A 24602-nucleotide genomic window follows, 5' to 3' on the forward strand; every position below is an offset into this window, starting at 1 on the left:
CCTTAGCTTTGGTAAATACAAGCGAGACAAGGTAGCAATTTCTGCTATCATAATGTAAAAGAAGATGCTATCAAAATCTTTAATCAATTTTTTTGTTTTTACCTTTCCTTGTCAAAACTGCATGAGGGGATTGGGCCCACAATACCTGAATTAAATTACTTATATTCAAAGCTCTTTTTTTTTTCGAAAGGAGGTCCATAGACCGTATATTCAAAGCTCTCATTGTCCCATATTTAGTACAGAAGTAATGGTCTCATCCTCCACATAAGCCTATTTCATAATCCTAATGGAAATTGGATTGGATCTCTTCCCCAACTTTGTTAGAAAGAAATACAACAAGGATGCAACAAAGGTTGGAACCATAATAAATGGAGAAAAAGAGTTCATTTAACTTACCTCAAATAGTCAATAGTCTGCTTTGACAGCACCCTTAAGCAATGGCTAAGGAATCTACAGAGGAAAACTTAGTTCCTTTCAGGGTTCACTGTTCACTTGGGACAAAGGCATGGGATACAATCACACTATCAAAGGAAAAAAGAAGGGAAAGCTGCTTGAAGGATCCCAGTGGATATTCACTACTTTGTTAATCAGTGAATCAGATTGATGAAGTAAAAAACGGACCAAATATAAGCACAATTTGCCACTTCAAAATGAATCACAATCTAACCCTGAGATTTTTTTTTCTTTTCTGAACAGTTGGAACAAAATTATTCACATAGAAAGGAGTTCATCAGGTAGAGGAAGCAACCATCAAAACACCATCCCTTTCTCTTTGAAGCAACTCTTGTCTTCTCTCCTAGAAGGGTATAAGCAATGCAGATTACAGGCAAGAGAACTGAATTTGTCCTAGTTTATCCTTCCTAGCACATTACTTGATGGTGATGTAGCGATTAGTCCCATGCCTAGCCCAATGGTCCTTGAGGTCCACTGGCATTGATAGATCATGACCCTCCGCTGCCAGCCGGCTGAGCAGCCTTATGAAAACAGTTCCGCTCATCTTCCTTCCCCCCATACGAGCATGGCGTTTGTTTGGCATCACCGGAAGTGGGTGCATAGACAGCGTTGTGGTACAGCAAGCCGACTGCCACCCGCCATTCCCCCACTTGTAGCACTGGTGGAACTTACCCGTGCATGAGCATACTGGTACAGGCATGCTAGACTCATCAAATGCAACCTGATTCAAGCCAAGGCCTTGGCCCTTCCATGCATACTTTGTCACAGAAACCTTATTCAGATCTTCACCTCCAGCTGTCCCCTGATTCTTCCAATCATTGGGGATTTTTGCTACTGTAACCTGATCATCACCACTAATCCTCTTGTTTTTTATTTGCGACTTTGATGACTTCTTCAATAAAGCAGCTTGGACTTTATTTCCATTCCTTGGTCGCTTAGCCTTCCGTGCTTTCACTTTGTTTTCTGGGGCCGTTGATATCGGATATGCTTCAATTATGTGCATTTGTCTTACATGATCATACGGAGCATCTGACAGTTGCGGTGGTGAGGGTTGAACATGTGAAAGGTGGTGATGGTGGTGGTTCTTCGTCCCATGAGGCGTGGTGCACCCAGAAGGACATCCATGCCCACCATTTGCATCCCTTCCATTCCCACGGACAAGCTCAAGTGCTGCAATAGCATTTTCACGTTCCATGATGGCATTATTCCGCTCAGCTATTGCAGCATCACGTTGCATTATTGCCATGTCCCGCTCGGCAAGAGCAGCTTTTTTCTCGGAGATAGCTACATCACGTTCTTGGATGGCATTGTCTCGTTCGGTCATGAGGGCAATGAGTTTCAATGTGTGATGCTCCTTCATCTGATGCTGAGGCATCATCCACTATAATAAAATATTATTACAGGAGTTGAAAATTAATAGTATCAAGGTTTCTATGTTCCACAAAAGCTGATTTCGTGAAGATAATGCCACAAGATGCTTCATATCCTATAGTCGAGTAGTAGGTAATTCCCACTTACACATGGAAAAGTTCTACTCTCAAGTTATTATCCAGACCTTTTCCCAACACAGGGTTGGCCAGAAGCAACTAAAAATAAGTAGGCTCAAAAGGAATTGATGGACTTTTACAAGAAGCTGTAACTGTTGCATTAACTCTCTACAAATTGGCGAAGACTTATGAACAGAAGCAGCAGAAGAGAAAGGCCTCTATGAAAGCTATAAGTCTAGCCTATGATAGAGTAATCTGCATTTGCAATATTTGCTAATGCTACCTGGAAGCAACTCCCTGGGAGTTCCTCCAAGAAAGGAACCGATTATGGTGTACATCTTATAATGTATTAATTTAAATATTCTAATTGCCTTTTATTTCACAAATATCATGGTTAAGGCTCAATCATGTTTGTTCTGTATGGTCCAGATGATAAAAGCACCATAGTGAAGGTTGTGTCAGAGTGAAATCTCAGCCATCCATTGCACATACCTGTGTGTGAACTGATTTGTATTGGTCTGCCCGTTGTCGCCCATTTTCCCTATGTCCAATGTCATCCATATGAACATTTGCTTTTACAAACAGAAGAAACAAAAAGATTCTGATGCCTCCTGTAGATCCAAAAGAGCTCATTCAAGAAGGAAAAAAAAAGATTTTCCAAATGTTGAGACATGGAACTGCAACAACCAGAAAAGAAGAGGCTAAACTTCAAATCCCAACTAATTGCACTTTTAAACAGAAATCTAGACATTGAGAATAAAATTTCTCAGGGCTTCAGTTTGTGATTTCACTCAAAAACCAAGTCAAAGTCAAATATTGAGTTTCTATCAATGCAAGACAAAGTGGAGAAAAAATAAACATGCTCACATACCAACTTATAGTAGAAAGTACAAACTAAATAAGTTGACATAACCAAAAAGTCGCCTATAATTTATAAGTTTCAGAAAAAATGTCAGCAGATGCAAAGGGACTGTATGGAACATAAATGATATAGTCCGACCCACGATATGGAAGTATCAAAAGCTTCAGTATGTTTGAACAATATAACAAAACCAAAAGCCATTCTAGCACAAGAATATAATTCATCCATGATGCCGTCAGAGTTCATGCAGTAAAAGACTAAGCATCTAAGATTTCTGAATTTGCCAAAGATTTAAACGATCCATAAATAAGTTCAAAAAGTGACTGCAAACTTGCTTATATATATATATATATATATTGTTGTCAACCAGCTCATGACCAGTGACCCAGGGCATTTGAATCTAATGCCTAATAGTGCATGTCAGGGCATCTCAAAGCACCATTAACATGTAGCAACAGGGAAATCCCAAAATAGTTTGGATAAGATTTCTTCTCCTTGTTAACATTTAACATAGGTAATTGTTTTTCACATACTTTTATGTTAATATCGTGCTCCAAAATTTGAAGGACACTTTTCTCCGAGGTTCTGAAACTCATGATCAGGATTGGCCGCCTAAAAAGAAACTCATGATCAGGATTGGCCGCCTAAAAAAATAATATATATTGGCAGTATTGGTCATATCAGCCACTCATATTGGATTAGACTATTTTCTATTACATAAAATTCTAAATATTATTTAAAATATAAAAAAATTCTAAATATTTAGAAAAAGTGACTGAAAAATAAGAAAATAAAAATTACCCCCATATGAAACCTAAAAACTAAAAGAAGTATTCAATCGAAACCATGATAAATTTTGAGTTGGATCGGTAAATTTCTATGCTCGTAAAATATCGTTGCAAAAGTAAAATAAAGAGAGATCTCTGACTCTCTTCACTATTTCTGCCATAGTAAGAGAGGGAGAGCTAAAAAACGGGTGAGAGAGAGAAGAAATGAAAAAAAAATACTTACCCAAATTCACCGGAGTGTGAAGCAATCATAAGAGCTCATCGAATCGATTGCTGGATAAGCTAAGTAAAGTGTGTGGAATGGGAGGAGAGTGTGTGAGAGAGATAGAGAGTAAAGTTGAAAATTTGAAAACTTGAAAAGAAGGCAGCTTGAGACATCAATTACAAATGTTTAAAAAAACCCATCTCGATCAATTTCAGCTGGTTTCAACTTAGGCTTGAGATCGGCTATCTGATCCCAATCAGTTTTAGCTTATCCATCTTGGGATCAGTCGAAACTGAAATTCATGCTTTTCTCCTACATTTTGGGATAAGAAGAGACTAAAGCCCTAATCAAATGGTAAAGTTCAAAATGTGACAAAAAATACGTGTTTAGAGTGCTTATAACAACAACGAAGATTCTAGTCCCAACTATTTTGGGTGAGGAAACTATTGAGTTTAGCAATTGAAACAAATTTTTACTAGGAGTATTGTCAGGAAAAAACCATACTTCCACTCCACTGTAAAGAATCACTAGTAAAATATAAACAAGTGAGACAATATAGGTTCATTACATATAGAATATGGATGTCTATACAAACTAGAACATTGGATGATAACCATGAAACTAACATCCGACCTCAATTACTCAAAATATAATTCTTTGCTATTCAAAATATAATTCCCAAATTCTGAGATCTTCGCAATGAGATTGGTGATAATATAATATCCTTATTTTCTTCCCTTTAAATCTCTTCAACATAATTTTACGAAACTAATGAGATTGAACATTATCGCAGTCATTTTTCCTTAAAGCAGAACCTTTGAAGGAAAAGATGCTAATTTTTAAAAGGATTTTGAAGTGTCGATCCTAGGTTGCATCAAGTTAAACTACAAGAAACAAAGTCATCATGCTAACTAATCAGACCTTAGAGTTTCAGATTGTGTCATATACTTCTTGAATTTGCCAAAAAGACATGGTGCAATTGAGAGTCAGTATGAAGCTGACAAATGATGGCAATCACTAGACTGCTCGATCTTTACCATGATGCCTTCTTAACTAGTCATTCTCCAAACGACAATCCCATAATTAATGTGGGAAATACATCGATATGGCATCATCATAGTTAGGTGTTAGTTGATCAATCCATTCTGAACCTCATATAGCAATTTTCCTAGAGTACCTTATTTTTCTTACACAAATGGTGCCCTTAGATTTCACTGAAGATGTCTACAATGATACACAAGATTCTCTACTTTTTCTTTTCCATAAAAGTAAACAAAATGATTTAGAGGTTTGTATTTGCACTTTGGCAGCTCACACATGATTAAGAATAACAACAAAAGTCTCTCTTCTACAATGTTACAATCAATAACCAAGAACAATACACTAATCATATGATTAGCATTATAACACAAAAGAAAAAATTTACAAGGATAAAATTCTATGTCCAGATTTTGTATAAAGAATGACAAAAATTTTATAGGTCAGTGTGACCTCTAAAGAACCATGTGGGAAATCCTTGTATAATCCAATCGGGTAATTTGTTGATGCCTTAGACCTAAATACCTAATGCCTTATCCTCTTCACAACTCTTATTCTAGTATACCTGAAAGAATTCTCCCCAATTCTATTATCAGCGTTAATCACTAATGGGAGTTTCTCTCTAGCCCAAATATGAAAGCACTTTCTCATCTTCCATGTATTGCACGGCAAGTAATTACAGGATTAGAGTTGAGGATAACTAAACAAGAAGGAAAAACTATGTAAAAGCTAATATTGCCTAGTACTAGAGTATTATCAACACACTTAACTAGAAGTCATGCATATGACCAAATCTGGTGAATGCAACTAGACCATCTAGTAAAAAGAACAAATCAGCTCCATCCCTAACTAAGATTCTAACCTCCCTATCAGAAACTCTCACTTACCTCTCCCAAATCTCTCTGCCCTCCCATCCTTCAGATGGTGCTAAGGCACCAAATTTCTTAACATCATTTGTTTGTTCAACGGACAGTCACCATTCGAGAAGGAAATGCATACAATAAATTGACACGAACACTCTTCATTCACAGTGTCAACCAAAACAACATCAAAACATCAGGCTTTAACTAAAATCAGAACTTAGATGGACATTGTTCTTGTGCTAACCTTACTATGTGTAATCATGTTGAAGGAGACTTACTCAATGATCTGAAACTGCAATTCCATAGTTCTCACTCTAACCAAAAGTCAAACACATAACTACATAAGACCATTCACAAAAAGATGGGTATATTTTCCACCACACGAGCAGAAACCCCCAAATACCCAGATAGCAAACATAGAAAATCTTCCCCAAAAACCACTCCAACACTGAAATAATTTAGCACAGCGTGCAGGCAGAGCAGAGAGACAACAAATACACACACATAAAAAAAAAAAAAAGTTAAAAAAGAAAAATCTCTAACCTTTTGAGAGGGAAGACCAAGGGAAAGAGGAAACCCAAGTTAGAATTCTTCCCTTTCTTCCTCCCTCTTCTTTCCCTCTCCTTTCTTTGCCTCTCTTTTCTTCTTTCTATTTCTCTTTCAGATTATTTGGGGGTTTAGAGTGATTTTTTTCGAGACTTTTTTTCTTCCCCTGACGGAGGTGGGACCGGCTTCCTGGCTCTTCAGAAGAGTTGCATAGTGAAGGGCTTTAATTAACGCAACAGTAAATTAATTTGGCACCTACAAAGTGAGCCCCCGGTTATACCCATAACAGTTGATCCACCACGTCATCAAGGGCATATTACAAGGTTCTCGTGGTGACCAGTGATTTCTTCAGCACAGAGAGTAGCAAAGAAAGTAATCAGAATTGAACCCACGTCCATTTCCTTTTGTCCGGTTCGGGAACTGGTTCGGATTTTTTTTTTCCTTCTTTTTTTTTTAGGGAAACCCATAATTTCATCTAATTGAATATGGCTTTGTACATAAATTCAGAAGGAATATAGACTGTCCACACCTTTGACACAAGTATTACACTTTGATATAATAATTAACCAGCACAACAATATAAATAAAATACAACAAGAAACACAGTATAGATAAATACATAGACGTAAAAGATTTTTAGTTAGTTTACGACTCAGTCGTGATCCGTAGTATGACACTGTGAAACTCGAAGGCTAAAACAGAATCCCCAACTAACACCATGAAAATTCTATAAAGAAAAATAAAATTAACATGGCAATGAGAAAAAAAAAAAAAGGACGACCATGGCAACTATTGTTGTGTAGTGTCTTATTTCCGGCAACATTAAGAAACTAAAACGAAGTGGAAACATGGAGCAATTGGAGATGTGGAGCAGTAGGACACGTGAAGGAGTTGGAGACCATCTTAAGCGTAAGAGATCAGTTGTTGAAAACAAACTCTGTTTTACCATTCTAGAAGTTCATGTTATGGTGGGAGAGAAAAATAATGCTTTCTAAAGTTCTCAGCAAGGTTTGAAAAATTGGGATCGCGGATTGACATTATGAAAAAAACGATACTTATCGGTCTGATCATTTTTTTTTAATTATATAAAATTTTAAATATTATTTAAAAATATAGAAATATTTCTAAAAATTTGAAATATATAATTAAAAAAATAAAAAAAATAATTATTATTTACATAACAGCCTTAAAAATTAAACAAAAGTACTAACTTACTTAAAAGTCAAAATCTGATGAATATCGAGTTGGCTCTCGTAAATACTTGTGGTTGTCATTATAGTATAAAAATAATAATGTCTAGGGTCTGGTGCTCTAAAAAGTGACTGCATCATATTATTCATATCAAATGGATCTTGTTGAATCTGAGGAGGATAATAATCAATATATGAATTTTGTGTCTAAGGATACCGAGCAGAATAATAACCAGCATATAGATCATGTGATTATTCCAAACAATAAATACTTGATGAATCATAGTTCGTTGGAGCTAGCTACTCTATTTTGCCTTTTTAATTCCTATGCCCCTTATCATTGTATTAAAAAAGCTAATCATGTGGCCAACTAGTTAGCTAACTAAGAAAATGGAACAAAATTTTAAGATTCATTGAGTGGGTTTTATACCCTCTTAACTACATAGTTTAGTCTAGAGAGATGCTGTATTTCATTAGATACTTAAAGTTTTGTGCCCTTTTTTTGGTATTAATTGCTATTTTTTTGGGTTAATTACGTTGACACCCCGTGAATTATACTCGATTTTTATGAAGACCCCTAAACTTTTTTTAAGTTACAATTTCACCCCTAAAATATGAAACAGGTAAAGACAGTGACAAAAACAACTAACTATACCCCTAATTAATATATCACAATATTATTAATTTAAAAAATGAATTAAAATAATAAATATCTTACCATCTTTTTTCTCCTTACTCTCTTCTCTCTCTCACAGCCTCTAGTCCCACGTGGCTCGGTAGTGGAGCTTGGAGCTCGTCGCGACCTCCCTTCCCACGTGGCGCGATAGTGAGCTCGTTCATGGCCTCCTCTTTCCACGTGGTGCGGCAGTGAGCTCGCCACGGCCTCCCCGTCCCATGACCTCGCACGCTGACGTTGCCAAGGCTGCTTGGCTTCTTGCCAACGCACATGCGCAAGTGCTCGAACAAGATGTTGGCAACAAAGTCGAACTCGCACGCTGTCGTTGCCAAGGCTGCTTGGCTTCTTGCCAACGCACATGCGCAAGTGCTCGAACAAGATGTTGGCAACAAAGTCGAACTCGAAGCCCTTGCCTTTGCCATCACCAAGCCGACGGCAAGAAGGCAATGTCAGTGGCGTGAAAGGGTGGTCGGAGATGGTTAAGGGAGAAGTAGCTGATGATGGACAAGGAGGACGTAAATTTTGATGATAAATTAAATTAAATTAAATTATAATAATATATATTATTTTATCTTAATTTAATTAAAGGACTTATAAGGGCATGTAGATCATTTCTAAGAAATATAAGTGCCACATATAGTTCATGGTGCATTATGTACAAAATATACACATTACTGTCAAAAGATGATGCCAGGCATAATTATTGCTTGAAGCCGAGGCCTGATCTACAAGCTCGAAGTTAGGATTAAAACCGAGCATCCCCATGAACAAGCCCCATATTTAGGGGTATTATAAATCAAGGACTGAAGAGCTTCGTTAGAAAGGCAAAATCTAGATTAAAACGCTCCTTAATTGGCATATCTTCCAAGAGAATCTCTCCGTAACATCTCCATCTCCATTAGCTTGTCAAGATTAGGAAGTAAACCCCAATTAAACTTTCATCAGGGTAATAAAATACATACAGATACTAAATAGGCCACAAATTAGTCGTCCTAATGGTGTTCTCCAAGACTCGCATCAGGATAAACAGAGTCAGAGATATCAGCCAACAGAATACTATTTCTTTGGAAATCAATTTTACAACATAAATCATCGCTGCAACAAATCAAATAACTACAAAGATTCGTGCTTAGAAGATCAAACAAAACTACACGATCTAATATGCTTTCCCACAAATAAGACATGATTCGAAACAGAGCTAGAATTGAACTCATTCTACGTAATCATAACTACTCATCCTGGATTTCTCTAGTTACAATAAAATTAGTCTGATATCATAAAACCTACTCCATACCGATTGAAACATTACCAACGCAATCAAGTCATACACCACAAGGAACTTTAAAATATAACCAAATCCTAAAGTCCATATAGATTCACGTTTTAGAACAAATATCCAGTAGAAATTTACATAAAATTCATTCAATCAAACACAAAACCAAACTACCCTAACAAAGAACTAAAGAGTAGATTAAGAGACGATCAGGTCTAAGCGCGCTCCCCACGGATGCGGCGCGCAAGCTGGATATCCTTCGGCATGATCGTGACGCGCTTCGCGTGGATGGCGCAAAGGTTGGTGTCTTCGAAGAGCCCGACGAGGTACGCCTCAGCCGCCTCCTGAAGCGCGAGGACAGCGTGGCTCTGGAACCGCAGATCCGTCTTGAAATCCTGCGCAATTTCACGCACTAATCTCTGGAACGGCAGCTTCCGGATCAGCAACTCCGTACTCTTCTGGTACTTACGGATCTCACGGAGAGCCACCGTACCGGGGCGGTATCGGTGGGGCTTCTTCACTCCTCCGGTTGTCGGCGCCGACTTCCTCGCCGCCTGGAAAAGGAAGAAGAATATGATGAGAAACCTAAGGCTAAGACTACGATATGGATCGAAGAGAGATCGGAGGGGAAGATGGAATCGATCGCGTCGTTACCTTTGTAGCGAGTTGCTTACGAGGAGCCTTGCCGCCGGTGGATTTGCGCGCGGTTTGCTTCGTACGAGCCATTGGGAAGTTGAGAGATCTGACTAGGGTTAGGGTTGGGAGAACGGAAAGATATAATAAGAGTAAAACGTTGAGGTTGAAGGATTTTTATATGGAGAGAGAGAGGAGAGAGAGACGTGCTACGGGCGGTTTCGTTTTGGGATCGGACGGAGGAGATGGCATCATAGAAACACACGATCCGTGTGTTGTGTTCTTATTGGCTGTAGCTCTAAGGACGAGGATCATGTCAAAATTAGCCTGAGATTGCGTTGAAAGAGTCCGAGACTAGGATAAAGTTATTCCGTGTGCTCCAATTAAGGAATAGCTTTAAAGTTATCAGAGTTTAGACCTTGGGTCCGATAAGGATAAGAATCAAGCATAATATGGGTCTAAAATCTTCCTCGGTGCAACAAATCTGTAGACTGGATTGACAGAACTGACCGTAAAGCGCAAATAATGCAAAAAGGAAGGACTTTTGTTGCAAATTTTCCATAAAACTAAGGATGTATTGACTACATTACAACTGTAATGGCCTTCATCATTCTTAATCTTTTCTAAATCATCCTTAATTTCAAACGAAATTTTTGTTACAGCCCAAAAGAGAAGTATTAAAAAATGAATGAATAACGCTGCATATTGCATATATTATTTCTTATACCCTATCTTTTGAGAATCCCTGGCTGGCTAAATTCCCGTCCGCATTTAATATAAAAGCCTGACAAATATACAGATATCGTGAATCGTGCAAAGTTTATATGTCAATCAGTTCACGTCACAAGAATAAATCAAGCAGATGTTTACCAGATTTATAAGAGATTTTGACTGTTTTAAATTTGCAAACTTTTATTTATATCAGATGTCTAATTCACTTCGAAATAAAATCACTAACTGCAACGTATAATTACAAAGCGCAGTCCTTATCAGCGATGTTAATATTCTGTCTTTAAAATGTACTAGGCACATAAAATGGTAGGGCTAGTTTGGTCAAAAACTCTACCTAGAATGCTACCAATTGCTTTGGATGGATTTATAATAGATGATTCACAGATTAAGCTACAGTCATACTTTAAAATGTTTCACCTGCATAATCTACAAAGCCATTCGCAGTTCAGATTCCAATGGAAAAAAATCAGCGTAAAAGAGTCAAAGACGTAACAACGATGTGAACAGTAAACTTACAACCGAAACTTCACATATAGCTATCCAACAAGTCATTTACAATGTTTAACACAGAACACGTTTAAACAAAGAAGTGAATAAAATAACATATGCATTTATAATCCAAAAAGAGGTGAGCAATAATAATCAAATTGTTTGGCTTCTATTACATGAGTTGATAGACCTCTTATATTTCTGTAATCATCCCAAGCTAAGCAGCATGCCAAATCCGAAGCCCACCTTAATCCATTTGATGTAATAAACATTAGTTTTCACGTCAATGCGTGGTTCATTTCATGCCAGGCTTCTGGGCGGGTACAACTCCCACAAGGCCACTGTTGTATCCTCCGAGCAGGAAGCCATCAGTTTGTTGTCAGTTGAGAATGTGACCGCATTGCACTACATAAGAGATAATTCTCGCCGATTAGATTGCAGCCCAAAGTCCGCAGTTTTAAATTAAAGATTATAAATATTAATTATTTAATAGCCAATTATGAAATTGCTATTCAAGCCTTCCATATCAATCTTCGAGTGTGGATTGGAATACAAGCTAAGGAAACCACAAGCCACAATACATGACAAAATGTCTTTCACCCGTATAACCAAGCATTGTAATTTGTACTGCTAGAAGAATTGAAAGGATAAAGGCAAAATATAAATTTCAAATTAAAAATGAGGTTAGGGTGGTTCTCCAATTCACTACTATAGAGGAATTGGATTATATCAAGGAGGTTAACCCCATTTATAACACCACAGCTATGTATGTAAATTGTGCATCTAAGAACATCCATAAACACATGTAAACACAAAAGATGTATACTTATTGGTAGGTCTAGGAAGAGAAGAGAATGGAGAAAAGCCTCATTCTGGCAATAAAGAGGTTAATTACCCTCCACCTCTCCCATCAATCCCCCTGCATCTCTGGTCACCCTTCCCTCTTATTGGCAAGTGCTCGAAAATATATTTTTTGTTATTTGAACAAGTGCCTCTTCTGTTTTACCTTTCATGTGTCAAATTTAACCGGATCAAGTATAATCACATCATGAGGATATTAGACTTAAAAAATCGAATCTATTTATCTTTTAATTAATTCATGCTTATCTCTTATGTAAGCTCTTAAGACAAATCTAGTTATATCATATAAGCCCTTAAGGTAAATCTAATTAAGTCATATAAGTCTCAAATACAAGTCCAATTAAGTTATATAAACTTTTAAGACAAGTTCAGTTAAGTCATGCAAATCTCTGAGATAAATCTAATTAAGCCATGTAAACATTTAAGGTAAATTCTAATTCGAGTCATGTAAGCCTTTAAGACTAGTCCTAGTATGACTCATTGTATCCGACTTCTATATATAGAAAGATTGAATTCCTTTATTTAATCATCTATTGAAGAATTAGGAATTATATTTTAGCCTTGGTCCATCTTAGGAGTAAGAGTAGCATAATAGTAGCCATAAGATTTATAATAGTCATAAGAGCCAAAAGAGTAAACTGAGAGTAAAAGTAAACTAATCTTCCATTATCACCACCATCTTCCTCCACGAGTTACTCTACCTTACGATTGTCCGCAATGTCGAATATTTATAATTATGTCCAGTTTCAACCTTCCTTTATTTTTATCTTTTTATTTCGACTTAGAATCACGTGAAAACTAGAGCCAAAAAAGAACTCTAACTCATGAGGATACTCCCTATAAAAATATCATAATTTTCCTACAAACGGATCGGTCCAGATCTGATTCGGAACAAAATTTTCATCTTCCTATGTGATCACCCTTTCCCCAATTCTTCCTGGGCATCTGATGTTCTCTATCTTCCCCTCTCTCCATATCTCTGTTTTAAATGTACTAGTATGAGCAGGGCAACTCAATGAAAGCTGACAAACTTTCTTTTGGGCTTCAATCGAGAAGACATTTCAGTCATGAATTCTGGCAAGCAGGGCTTGCATTAAGCATTCAGGCTTGACTCTAGCAACCTTGCCCATTATGAGATATATAAACAAATCAGATCCAGATATATGGAATAGAAAAGTAACTCAAACTATCAAATGGCATGCAACTCATGGTCTTTATCTGTTTTTATCAAATAAAAACTCAAAATAAAAAGCCAAAATTGAGATCCAAAACATAAAGAGCAGACTATTTAAAAGAATCCAGAAGTAAAATTTCTAGAAATAGAACAAATGTACTTTGGTCTTGTGCACTAGTTTAGTTCATTTCTTTTCTCCTAAATGATTTCTCGGCTGCCACATAAGATGATTTTCCTTTCAAACCTTATCTCTTACTAGGTAAGGTAAATGAAGCTGGTGTATTAACTATTAACATGAAATAAATTAACCATAAAGGATGGCTACAGCACAAGCCAAGAATTCAGGATAGCAATTAATATTAGAATTTCATTTCAGAGATAATATGAGAAAGAGATCTCTGGAGTAAGTCATTTGATCAGTAAAATACATGACATAACTGCATCACACAAAAGTATATATGTATAAACAAGTTAAAAATTCCTAACAAGCGATCTATAAGCTTGGAGTAGAATCACATAAATGTAGAAGCATACTAAAGTATCACAAAATTCCTAACAAGTGATCTATAAGGTTGGAAACTTGGAATAGAATTACATAAATATAGAAGCATACCAAAGCATTGTGATACTTTAGGATTGCGAGAGCATTTCCTTTTCGATAGTTATATATTCGCACTCTGCACAATGAGGAACAATTGACAAGAGTACGAGAAAGGTTGCACTAAAAGATGATGTGCAATAATACTCAAAAGTCAATGTACAACAACGAAAATAGAAATAGGTCGATAAGGAGCACATCAACTGTAGCAGATTTTCTACTACCTCAAGTGATAACAGAATGAAATGAATAGCAGAAAACATCCAAGGCGAAAAATGTTTAGGAAACATCTAAGATATTAATTGTCTTAATGCATTAAAGCATATTGGCATAAATGTCCAGTACCTGATGGGATATTACTACAGTTATCTCACACAACAGCACAAGTGTATAACATATAACTATATAAGGGTAATTGCCCATGGCATAACAGCTAATACCATGGGCAATCCTAAAAGAAATGCACTTAGTAAAAAAGGGCCCTGGGGGGTATATCTCTAATATGTCAACAATAACATCATAGTGTACTAGTGTAGCAGTAGCACATATTTTTGCTTCATCTCTGTCCTTTGTCAGTAGTTACATTTCTTTTTTTGTTTCTTCCTTCTCTACTTATTTTGCACCATATCAGAATCTCTAGAAAGATTGCTGGAAAGAATACCCCAATGTGAATTGGACTTATATAAGTTTTTAACCAGGATACTAGTATCACTTACAGCAGCAATACAATCCTTCACAGGATGTACACAGCAACAACTGAAAAACACCTGAACCCAATTAAACATCCACCTAATGACTAAGCATAGCACATTCAACAATCACCACCATATCCAAAGTTATCAAAACACCAGAACACAAAATATTACATCCACCAACAAGTGATCAAATTTCTTAAAACCAGAAAACGCAGTCCATTATCCTGCACAAACAACCAGCAGCTTGCCCATCAATTAGCAATCATCCAGCATCACCACTCCCTAAGTTAGTCACTTAGCCTTTTTTAACCTCCCCATGGATTTCTTCCCAGCATAAGAATAAGGCGGTTACTTGATGCTGCACAATCTGCCGGTCTTTAGCACAATCAGTAAGGATTCTACTATTCTGTTCCAGCCAATTACACCAAATTAGAGCTGCAATCCATATTAACAATCAGTTCGTTTTTTCTTTACATTGAATGCCTTTTCACCCTCTTTAACATGCTTTTTTATATTTCTTCAAACCCATCAGCTTTTTTATCTCCTTCAACATATTTTCACATACCGGCATCTCAGAAAAAGATGATCAATAGATTCATTACTATGACAAAACAAACATCCAGCATTCCCAGTCTATTTTTTTCTCAATAAATTATCTTTAGTCAGAATTCTGTTATGGCACACCAACCATAGGAATGCCCTCACCTTCAAATGAATTTATAACTTCCACAGCTTTGGTAAGGTTCTCGAGATCACAACTCCATTATTCAGAAATATATAGTGGTGATTTCACAGTGAAGATCCCACTCCCTGCAAATCTCCACTCCGTCCTGCCCCCTTCCAATCTGAATTCCACTAGTCACAACCATAACAGCCAGACTACAATCACCCAAACAAATATCAGTCCAAAATCTTATCTTCTTTTTTTCCATTCTGCACTATCCAACTAATCCCACACTTTGAAGAATTCACCAGTCTAAGAACAAAAAAACTGATCAATTTTGTTTTGATGTTCTCACTGATAAAGCTACTAGATTTCTATACTAGTGGAACAAGACAGAACTAAGATAAGAGATAACCTGTGATCCCAGCCAGCAGTTGCCGCAATTTTGCTGTCTGCTCTAATTGCAGTGCCTGATATGCCAGGTCTCTCCAGATTTATTTCTTTTCTAATATTACAGGTACCCTATAATGAAAAAGAGCAACAATTCTTTAACTGCATCATACTCTCTTATCAAGAATGAAACTTGTATGAACATTAAGTACAAGAAAAGAAAGCCAGGTTTGCAACAGCAGATAAAAAAACCAACAGAAGAGAGTAAATTGTTTACAAAGGACATGCATTTCTCAGTACAGATGTCTCTTCGAATAACAAGTATCTTTAAGAGTAAAAAAAAATTGGAACCAACTTTTTGTTCCACCTACTAACGTCCCTAACTTTAAGCCCCCATTTTGTTTAGTAACCAAATATTATTTTTTTTTTCTGACCAAGTTCAAGAGATGAGAGGGGAGAGAGAAAATACAACTGAGTCCAAGTTTAAATTCTTCTCAAATTACAAATTTACCACTGAAATGACTTGTATTTATATTTTACAAATTTAACAATAATATTTTAGTACTATTTACATGACATCTTTAAATTTTCTTAAAACATAACAGTTTTCACTTTTACATATTACATCAAAGTAATAATGATACCCCCATTTCATATTCTCTTTCGTATATCCTTATTTTCCTTTCAAATAAACACAATTTCCAAAAAAATAAAAAAAATAAAAACTTACTAAATCTGCAATAGCTTATAAAATAGTTATGGGCTTGCGTGTTTCTAAGCCCGCAATAACTTACTTTTACTTTTTAATATAAAGTTTGTAACATTGATATCTTTTTAAAAGTAAAAAATTTTTGTATGCGGGCTTATAAGCTCGCAAGACTAAAATAAAATAAAATAAAAAATGTAACTGCATGCGGGCTTGGAGCCATGCAAGGCACGCAAGCCCGCAAGGAGCGGATAAAAGGAGCAATAACATGCACGCAGGCTTAAAAAATAAATAAAAATTGCCGCCTTGTGGGCCCACAAGGAGGAAAAAAAGATACAGTAAAAAAGTTAAAAAACAGAAAAGGATAACTACTGTATGTGGGCTTGCAGCCACACAAGGCACACAAGCCCACAAGCTCGCAAAGAGTGGGAAACAATAAACAAAATAGTAATTACTGCACGTAGGCTTACAGCTGTGCAAGGCACACAAGCCAGCAAGGAGAGGGAACATTGAAAAAAAGAAATAGTAACTATTGAATGAGGGCTTGCAGCCATACAAGGTATGCAAGTGCGCAAAAAGATAAGCCAGCAAACCTTTAAAACTTAGAAAAAATACAGAAAATGTACAAAATAATGACTTTTTAATGGTTGCGAGCTTACAAGCCTTAAGGCCGTAAGGATGCGAACTCAAGGCTTGTAATCCAACAATCATTTTTTCTCAAAAATAGAAAAGGAAAAGAAGATATCATTCAAAAACAAAATGTAATAAAAATATCTTTGTACTAACATATTTCAAAGTCAAAGGGTATTTTGGTCTATTAACATTACATATCAACTATTTCTCTCTAAAATCAATACAATTTTTACTTTTTTTATAATTATATCATATCAAAGGTAATAATCAAGGTTCCAAGTATTGAAATCGAGATCGGCTGTCCAAAAAAATGATATGTATCTACCGTATTGGCAGTATCGGCTGTCCGTATCGGTTATTATTTTAAAAATAAAAATTACAGCAAACTTCTAAAAGTAAAAAAAATAATAATAATATATAAATATAAACTATTCATATATAAATCTATAAATCAAAAAATAAATCTTATTTTTTTAATTTTTATCTCTCTTTCTACCACTGCCACTCTCCCTCTCATACAAATAAAAAAATTTCTTACTCTCCCTCACTAACTCTCTTATCAAACTCTCTCCCACACTCTCTCTTATTAATTTTTTCTCCCACTACTAGTCCCTCTTCTTATCGACTCCCCTCTCTCTCTCTTTCTCCCTCGCCAACTCCATTCTCTCAATTTCTCTCTTCCAATTTCCGATGGCCGATCCCGACTTGAAACGAATCAGGTATCGGCCGATGCCAGGGCTAAAACCAGACATCGATGGCCGATCCCGATATGTTTCGACAGATCCCACTTGGGATCGGCTAAAACTTAAAACCATGGTAATAATTAAACTCTTAGCTGAGTTCACAATCAAACACCACATTTTCTTAGTTTAATTCATGCTACGTAACCTATGGCTAAGAAATAGGGTCAGCTAGTCATGTTCAAAACTTAAACTCAAACCAAATAGGGCCAAATGACCATAATTAAATTATCTAGGAAAGATTTTCTTAAATTGTCTTTAGTGAGGAGTCAAGCGCAGTCTACTTCTAACAGTGTATTGAAAGACGACCGCCAAGACATGGTGGCGTTTTTGGTGGCCCTCTTTGACAATTTTGGTGTTATTTTTATCTTTTGCAAAAAAAAATTTTGATCAACAGAATAGGTGTTTTTTTCTTCTTTTTTTGCATTGCCAAGAGACTGAGAAAGATTACTATTTGTGAATTATTTTAATTTTGCAAGTATGTGATTAGTATTTATGGATTAATGTTTGCTAGTATGTATGTTTGCTATTCTGGTGATTATTGTTTGTAATTGTGATTACTGTTTGTAAATTAGTTGCTATTTTGCTAGAGAAATTATTGTTAATTTTTTTTATATAGTATACATTAGCTATCATATATAATTATTTTAATTTTTCATATATTAAAATTATTAGACCACCTTGGCACTTGCATACTACCTAGGTGCTATGTGGTGGGGTGACAACTCGCAAACTGCAGCTGTCTTTCAAAACATTGACTTTCTAATGCCATTTCAAGTGATTAAAGAAAAATCTAAATTAATCACATAACTCCATGATTAGTAGTTACAACTAAAGGCCTACTATAACAGTATGTAATGACTTCATGTAACTAACCATACAAAGCAATTAAGAGACTCAAGCAATAAAGCAACAATGCCAGAAATATTAAAGGTCATTGTTTTGAATCTTGTTACACTTCAACCAAATGGTGTCTTAAAACATGATAACGTTAAAGGTTATATATGTACCTTAGGAATATAGATAGTTCCCCAACATGTATCCTTATGGGTTGTTAAACATTAATTGTTAAAACACCTAAGATAGTGTGTGTATATATATCAATAAAATTTCCCATTGATTAAACAACAATCTGAAGCTCACCACAGCAGATAGTTCAATGTAGTAAATCTCCAAATCTCAGGCTACATGCATATACCTTTTGATGATCAAGAGTAAACATCACTATTTTATTATCGGCAGCTCCAGAGATGCCACCATTGCATAAGCCATCAACTGCAACAGACAAAACTGCAGCAAGAAATCCTATAAGGGCCATGCACCAACAAGGTATGAAACATAGAGGAGGATGGGTAATTATTCTATGAATAACTGTTCACTTAAACAAAGGAACACTATTGTAGCACAGGGTACAGTGTTAAACCTGCTTCTGAATGAAATTTTACAGAAGATAGAGGAAGTCCAGGCTTCCGTATATCCCACCAAAGCATGCTTCCGTCTTCATAACTAATCAAAAGAAAATCAACCTAATCAGTTTACTTTCTTAATAGAAATCTGATAGGGATACAAAGATACGGATATGGAATATAGGGATACAGAGATACGGATATGGATATAGCATGAATACGGCAATAAATAAATAAATAATGTAATTTCAATCTGTTGTCAACCAATATAACATATGATAAAAAATAATTATATTTCAAAAATGATAAGATAAAAAGAAAGAAAGCTACATACTAAGTATCCATATATCTAAAACTTTAGAATATTATTGTAACAGAAATTGATATGAAACTCAAAATGTTATTAAAATATTGAAACATAATTCAACTATTAATGTACAATTAATTTGGATCCTTAAATGGTTTTTAAGTTATATGTTTAATTCATTATCAAATAAAAAAAGCATTAAAGTATCATAAAAGATTGGATAATCGTACATACATATAAAGTATATGTTTTATACCATCTGTTAACAAAGGATTGGATGATCAAGAAATGTATTAGAGCCGTATCCCGCTGTATCAAAGTTGTATCAAAAAATTAAAATTAGTTTTTTTTTAATTCAAATATTTCTCTAGCCGTATCCGACATATCTCAGGCTGTAACAATGTCGTATCAAGGTCCAAAATGTGTCGAGTACAAGTACAGAAGGATAAGTGAAGTATTCATGCTTCATAGATAGAAATTCTTCATAAGGGTAATACAACTCAATAATGGAGTGTAAACACTCGGAAGGGGTATGTTGTTCCACATTTGAGCAATGACCTTATAACAAGGAAGAGACGGATTGTTAAATAACCATAGAGAAGGCAAACATCCAAAGCATTAAGATTGACATAATAGCTAAATAAGAACAATAAAGACTATCCCCTGCTTCATATCAAAAGTGGAGAGAAGAACAAGAAGTAGAAAATAGATGGGGATTATAGGTTAAAAGAGGAGAGTTGATGGGAATAACAGAACAAGAGATATAATGTAGTTAACAAATTTAGAGTGTTTTGCATTGCCTTGTGATCTTTTACAAAGCACAAATCAATTCAATTTTCTGTACATGAAAGTATAGATTTCGCAGCACTTTGGGCCATGTAATCAACTTGGTGATTTACTAAAGGAAGCAGAGACCATTTTAACTCTACGTCTCAGACTAAATATTATAAGTTAAATTAGAAATATTTCTACAAGATACACAAAATGAATCCTAAAAAACGCACCCAGACAACACATTTAAGGAGCCTTGTGATTCAGATGGTAAGAAAGCTTGAACAGCCATACAAATTCCTACAGGTGTCAATGAAACCAAATATATCAGCTGGTGAAAATCCTTATTTATTGAATAAACTGATTCAAAATGTTTACCAAGTAGATAAAACAGCTATGATGAAGAACAAACTGAGAAACTTATATACTCCCAGTATGAGTAGGATAATTAACTCGTAATTAAGTATCCAGGTCCAAAGTCCAAACTACAATAGTTATGCAATCTGTCAACCAAGTGTCCAGGAAAGAATTCTCTTTGCCTCTACTTAGCCAATAGACCTTGAATTTCCCTCGAATTACTTGTATTGACATGACATGACATGACATGACATTATAGATATTACACCTTGGTAAGTTGGTACTTGGTATAACATTGTTGGTAAATTTTAAGACAATAGAAGGATCCAATTTTTGCACATGCACACCCAACATCAATACCTTCTTCATGTAAGATTGATTCCTACATTTATAGGAATTATACATGTCAAATCATCTCAATAAATTAAATGTTCCTCTTTTGTTTGTACCAGCATTCTATATAGCAATTCTATTTTTCTATTTTCAGATTTGAAATCAGTAGTTATCATATGCCTTCTAAAATTAAACTTGCCTAGAGCTTCATCCTTCATTCTTTATCTTTCATATGCTTCGATTTTATTTCCTATCATTGTTCTACACTTATATTTCAACCTTCTACCCTTTTTCCTTAAGACTTTTCACCAAAACAGCTGAAGTTAACCAAAACTCTGAGAGCCCTCAAAACTTCTGAAAATATAGAAAATGAAAATTTGGTTCATTTGGCCCTAGCAAACCATTTCTTTGTGAACCCTAGCAAATCATATTAGATGCTACACAACCATACTGAAGGAAAATACTATCCATTATGTAAATATTATTTTTTCTCTCTTTTGCTACTCTCCCATGTGGTATGTGACAGCTGGCAACAAATAACCACATAAAATAATTCATAACATTGATGTCATTCAAATATTAAAATACTAAACTTCTTCTCTTCTTGCACCCAAACTGTTCATTACAGACTAGCTAGAAGAGATATGTAGCATCTTTTACTTTCTTTGATAACAGTAACTTAGGGTGCATGAACCAATTTCAGGACTTCAGGATATATTCTCATTTCTAGCATTACTATGGAAAGAGATTGGCATAACATTGCTGTATTCTGTAATTTCTGTCATTGAACTTAATAACCAGACAAAAACCCTGATAAAGTAGCTTAGAGAAACAAAGAAAATAAACTAATAATCAACTAAGTAAAAGCTAACATGAATGGAGCTAACAAGGAAATCAAGAAAAAATTACTCTGCACTCCTACATTCAAATTAATATGAGAATGAATGAAGTGATAGTTTAAGATTAAGAATTCTTGGACAGACTATGCATAGACAAACCTCTTTTCTTAGCAAGGTCATCTGCAGTATTAACACTGCAAGCCTGGGGCAGGCACATTAACTTTTTTGCAGTAGTGAGATCCCAAATTTCGACCTATACATATTAATATTCATATTATATAAGATCAGCTAACAAAAAAGATAATCATAATCAACGAAAATCATAAAAATGCTCTCCATCGCTCTTGGCCTTGTGCATCCATGCAAGTGACATCTGACAGTGATTAGTAGACACTTCACTAGATTCAGTGCCTAATTTACTAAGAAAACTACGCGGCATGTCCACTAACCTGAGAAGAGTCTTCACCAGCTAGGGCCATTAGCTTTGGTCCATAAGTAGCTGAAAAATCCAAGGAAATCAAAAACAGCTTCAGAACCAAGGAAAAACCAACAGCTAAGGAATGGTTCCATGAGGAAGTATCAAATACACCGCATCTTTTTGAAAGAAGAAAAAAATTTATTTTGTAAAACTTTGAAAAAATATGAACATTTTTAGCCATTAATTTGCACGGTGGGATTAGTTAAGATGTCTTCATGGAAAAGGATAATGAGGTTAAATTCCACTCAAAATGTATATTTACAGGTGGATGTTCCTAGGAACTAGGATGTTCTTGAAGGAAAAATGAACACAAAAGTGCAATTTTATTTACTTGCTATAGAAAAAGAATGATGAGGCCATAAAATTGGAAATATCATTCTTAATAATAGCAAAAAGTGAACAGAAAACCATGCAGTTAGTATCTAACTTCTGGTAATAACCAGAGAATTTGATTATCCGATAACTACAAAACAAACATAGAGGTATAAATCAGTTTGCTATTTACAGATGTGGTGAAAGATCTAACAAGGACATACATTCACATTTGAAATATTAACTTCCCTCCAAAGGATAGAAAGAGGCATCCAAACAACCTAGTGCTTTTTCCAAGGAATAGGTTATTAAGGATAAGAAAGACCTCCAGGGTATATGGATAAGCATTTGTGTCTTAAAGCTAATATCTTGACACAAGGTTTAGAATTTTCAAATCGTTTGTTTGCATCTTTTTTCTTTTTCTTTATTCTGGATGCTGGTCTCCCCTACGTATTTCATCTCCTTTCACCTTGAATTAAGCAAAAGAAAAATGGAATAGGAGCACACTACCTTCTGTAGTTGTTGGAGATTCTTCCAAACAATTCACACCAGCTAATCTTATGCGCTCCTCTGAAATAGCATTCTTCTTCTGCTCTTCAAATTCATCAGCCTGTACTGCTTTGCTGGATTCCGCTATACAAGAGGGAGTCTTCACCAATGAAATCTTGCAAAAATGATATGAATTCGTCCTAAATGTAACCAAAGGCTTCCTAACAAGAAAATCCAACCACTAGTATCATTCCCATAGTTTCTGAGCCAATCAAACAAGACAAATCACAAAAAGTAACAATAACAAAACCTCATAAAAGAGTACCTCGACAGCCCAGTTTCTTCAATTTCCCAACATTTACATGCCCCATCTCTACCTTGACTGCCCCAACCAGAAACCTCATTATAACCAGTCAAACTTCCATCAAAATCTAAACGAGAAAACGAGCTCACCTCACAACTTTATCACCAATTGCCGAACTGGTAGCGACGGAGTAAACACCAGCCGCGCCACCATGAGCCCTAGAAATCCATCGCATATGTAAATATCAATGCCTACAAGAAGCGCAAAGAAAGAAGAGTCTACCAGTTGGAGGAGAGCGTGCGGTGCTGCACGGTGTCCCATACTCGAAGCTCCCCATCCGAAGCACTAGGAAAAACAAAAGAAAAGAAGTTAAGCTTTCCAAGGACAGAGAAGAGAGAGAGAGAGAGAGATGAGAGGAGAGGGTACCCAGAGAAGAGAAGAGGACGGGAATGGTGGAAGCAGGCGTCCATGACAGAAGCCCGATGGCCTCTTAGGACGGCGATCGGGTCGGGTGGAGGCAGTGGCTTCGAGCTCGCCATTAATATGAGGTTTTGAGGCCAAACCTCGCGTAGGGTTTTTGTTGGAGGTGGGAGACAAGGTACCGGGAAGAAGAAACTCGAGACGGAGATGCAAAGAACTGGCCCCATTTAGAAATGGAACTGAAGAGGTCTATAAAAGGCCGGTCCTGTATCAGATTCATGGCCTAGCTGGCCCAATGTTCTTTAATTTACTTGTGAAATAGTTGTTATCAGCATAAGAGGGTTGTCTTGTTTTGAAACTTTATAACATCCTTTTGAGTCATGATTAGATTATTCTAGATGCCAAGATTATAACTTTATAACATCCCTCCAATTGGAGCATAGATGGAAGGTACCACCGATCGCTGCATCATCTCCTAGCGGACACTATGTGGAAAAAATGAATTTAATGAAGGTGGCTTAGCTCTCAGCAGTTCGACTCTACAGCTTGGTGGTGTGTTCTCTTAGATGACCCGGCTCAACGGCGTGATGACTTGTAGCATTGGATTTATGGTGTTTGGGTCGGAGGAAGGTTTGGGGGTGCGAGCTTTGATTGTGAGGCTTGGAGTATTGGTTTGGGGCGATAGTGGACCGACCCATCTCTAGCTTAGTTAATGGGAAAAGCTGGTCCAATTATCCTATCTGATATGTCCATTTGATGTGCTTTGAGATCTATATTTTTTTGTATCAAGGATAGTTAATTCTTTATTCAGTCTTTATCTAATCGGATTCTTAAATAATAAAAAAACACATTTACTTTCTTCCTATATGTTAAGGTCTTACCGTCTTACC

At 36.0% G+C, this 24602-nt stretch overlaps 3 protein-coding genes across 6 annotated transcripts; all 3 read right to left on the reverse strand.

Moving 5' to 3' along the window:
* Positions 1-651: 651 nt before the first annotated feature.
* LOC140789325 (barley B recombinant-like protein D) lies at positions 652-6487 on the reverse strand. 2 transcript variants are annotated; one of them, XM_073138988.1, is made up of 3 exons: positions 6240-6487; positions 2433-2551; positions 652-1834 (listed from the first exon to the last, which is right to left on the reverse strand). In XM_073138988.1, the coding sequence occupies exons 2-3, from the start codon at positions 2499-2501 to the stop codon at positions 869-871; spliced, it is 1035 nt and encodes a 344-aa protein (XP_072995089.1). In that variant the 5' UTR covers positions 2502-2551; positions 6240-6487; the 3' UTR covers positions 652-868. The 2 variants fall into 2 exon arrangements, with proteins under 2 accessions (XP_072995089.1, XP_072995090.1); XM_073138989.1 differs by having other exon boundaries at positions 2433-2617; positions 6240-6358.
* Positions 6488-9457: 2970 nt separating this feature from the next.
* On the reverse strand, positions 9458-10232 carry LOC140789784 (histone H3.3). The gene is made up of 2 exons (XM_073139616.1): positions 10036-10232; positions 9458-9935 (listed from the first exon to the last, which is right to left on the reverse strand). The coding sequence occupies exons 1-2, from the start codon at positions 10105-10107 to the stop codon at positions 9597-9599; spliced, it is 411 nt and encodes a 136-aa protein (XP_072995717.1). The 5' UTR covers positions 10108-10232; the 3' UTR covers positions 9458-9596.
* A 1014-nt stretch (positions 10233-11246) lies between these two features.
* On the reverse strand, positions 11247-23988 carry LOC140789423 (protein DECREASED SIZE EXCLUSION LIMIT 1). 3 transcript variants are annotated; one of them, XM_073139121.1, is made up of 13 exons: positions 23719-23988; positions 23575-23637; positions 23442-23510; positions 23314-23370; positions 23010-23209; positions 22159-22208; positions 21869-21962; positions 20414-20480; positions 19120-19202; positions 18895-18986; positions 15643-15749; positions 13884-13947; positions 11247-11640 (listed from the first exon to the last, which is right to left on the reverse strand). In XM_073139121.1, exons 1-13 carry the CDS (start codon positions 23937-23939, stop codon positions 11536-11538), a joined length of 1272 nt encoding a protein of 423 aa, XP_072995222.1. In that variant the 5' UTR covers positions 23940-23988; the 3' UTR covers positions 11247-11535. The 3 variants fall into 3 exon arrangements, with proteins under 3 accessions (XP_072995222.1, XP_072995223.1, XP_072995224.1); XM_073139122.1 differs by lacking the exons at positions 11247-11640; positions 13884-13947 and adding an exon at positions 14518-15442; XM_073139123.1 differs by lacking the exons at positions 11247-11640; positions 13884-13947 and adding an exon at positions 15178-15539.
* Between the last annotated feature and the right edge of the window lie 614 nt (positions 23989-24602).

Source organism: Typha latifolia, chromosome 5 (genome assembly GCF_019914945.1).
Source record: "Typha latifolia isolate L0001 chromosome 5, TyphaL0001v2, whole genome shotgun sequence".
Classification (NCBI taxonomy): Eukaryota; Viridiplantae; Streptophyta; class Magnoliopsida; order Poales; family Typhaceae; genus Typha; species Typha latifolia.

Excerpts from the sequence above, each read along its gene's own strand:
- LOC140789325 (XM_073138989.1), bottom strand. The coding sequence starts at position 2,573 with ATGAGCTCTTTTGGATCTACAGGAGGCATCAGAATCTTTTTGTTTCTT. Across the intron at positions 1,835-2,432 it reads ACAAATCAGTTCACACACAG|TGGATGATGCCTCAGCATCA; the intron begins GTATGTGCAATG and ends ATTTTATTATAG.
- LOC140789784 (XM_073139616.1), bottom strand. The coding sequence starts at position 10,107 with ATGGCTCGTACGAAGCAAACCGCGCGCAAATCCACCGGCGGCAAGGCT. Across the intron at positions 9,936-10,035 it reads GTAAGCAACTCGCTACAAAG|GCGGCGAGGAAGTCGGCGCC; the intron begins GTAACGACGCGA and ends TTCCTTTTCCAG.
- LOC140789423 (XM_073139121.1), bottom strand. The coding sequence starts at position 23,939 with ATGGGGCCAGTTCTTTGCATCTCCGTCTCGAGTTTCTTCTTCCCGGTA. Across the intron at positions 23,371-23,441 it reads ATTGGTGATAAAGTTGTGAG|TCAAGGTAGAGATGGGGCAT; the intron begins GTGAGCTCGTTT and ends TGGTTGGGGCAG. Across the intron at positions 22,209-23,009 it reads ATCTCCAACAACTACAGAAG|CTACTTATGGACCAAAGCTA; the intron begins GTAGTGTGCTCC and ends TGGATTTTTCAG.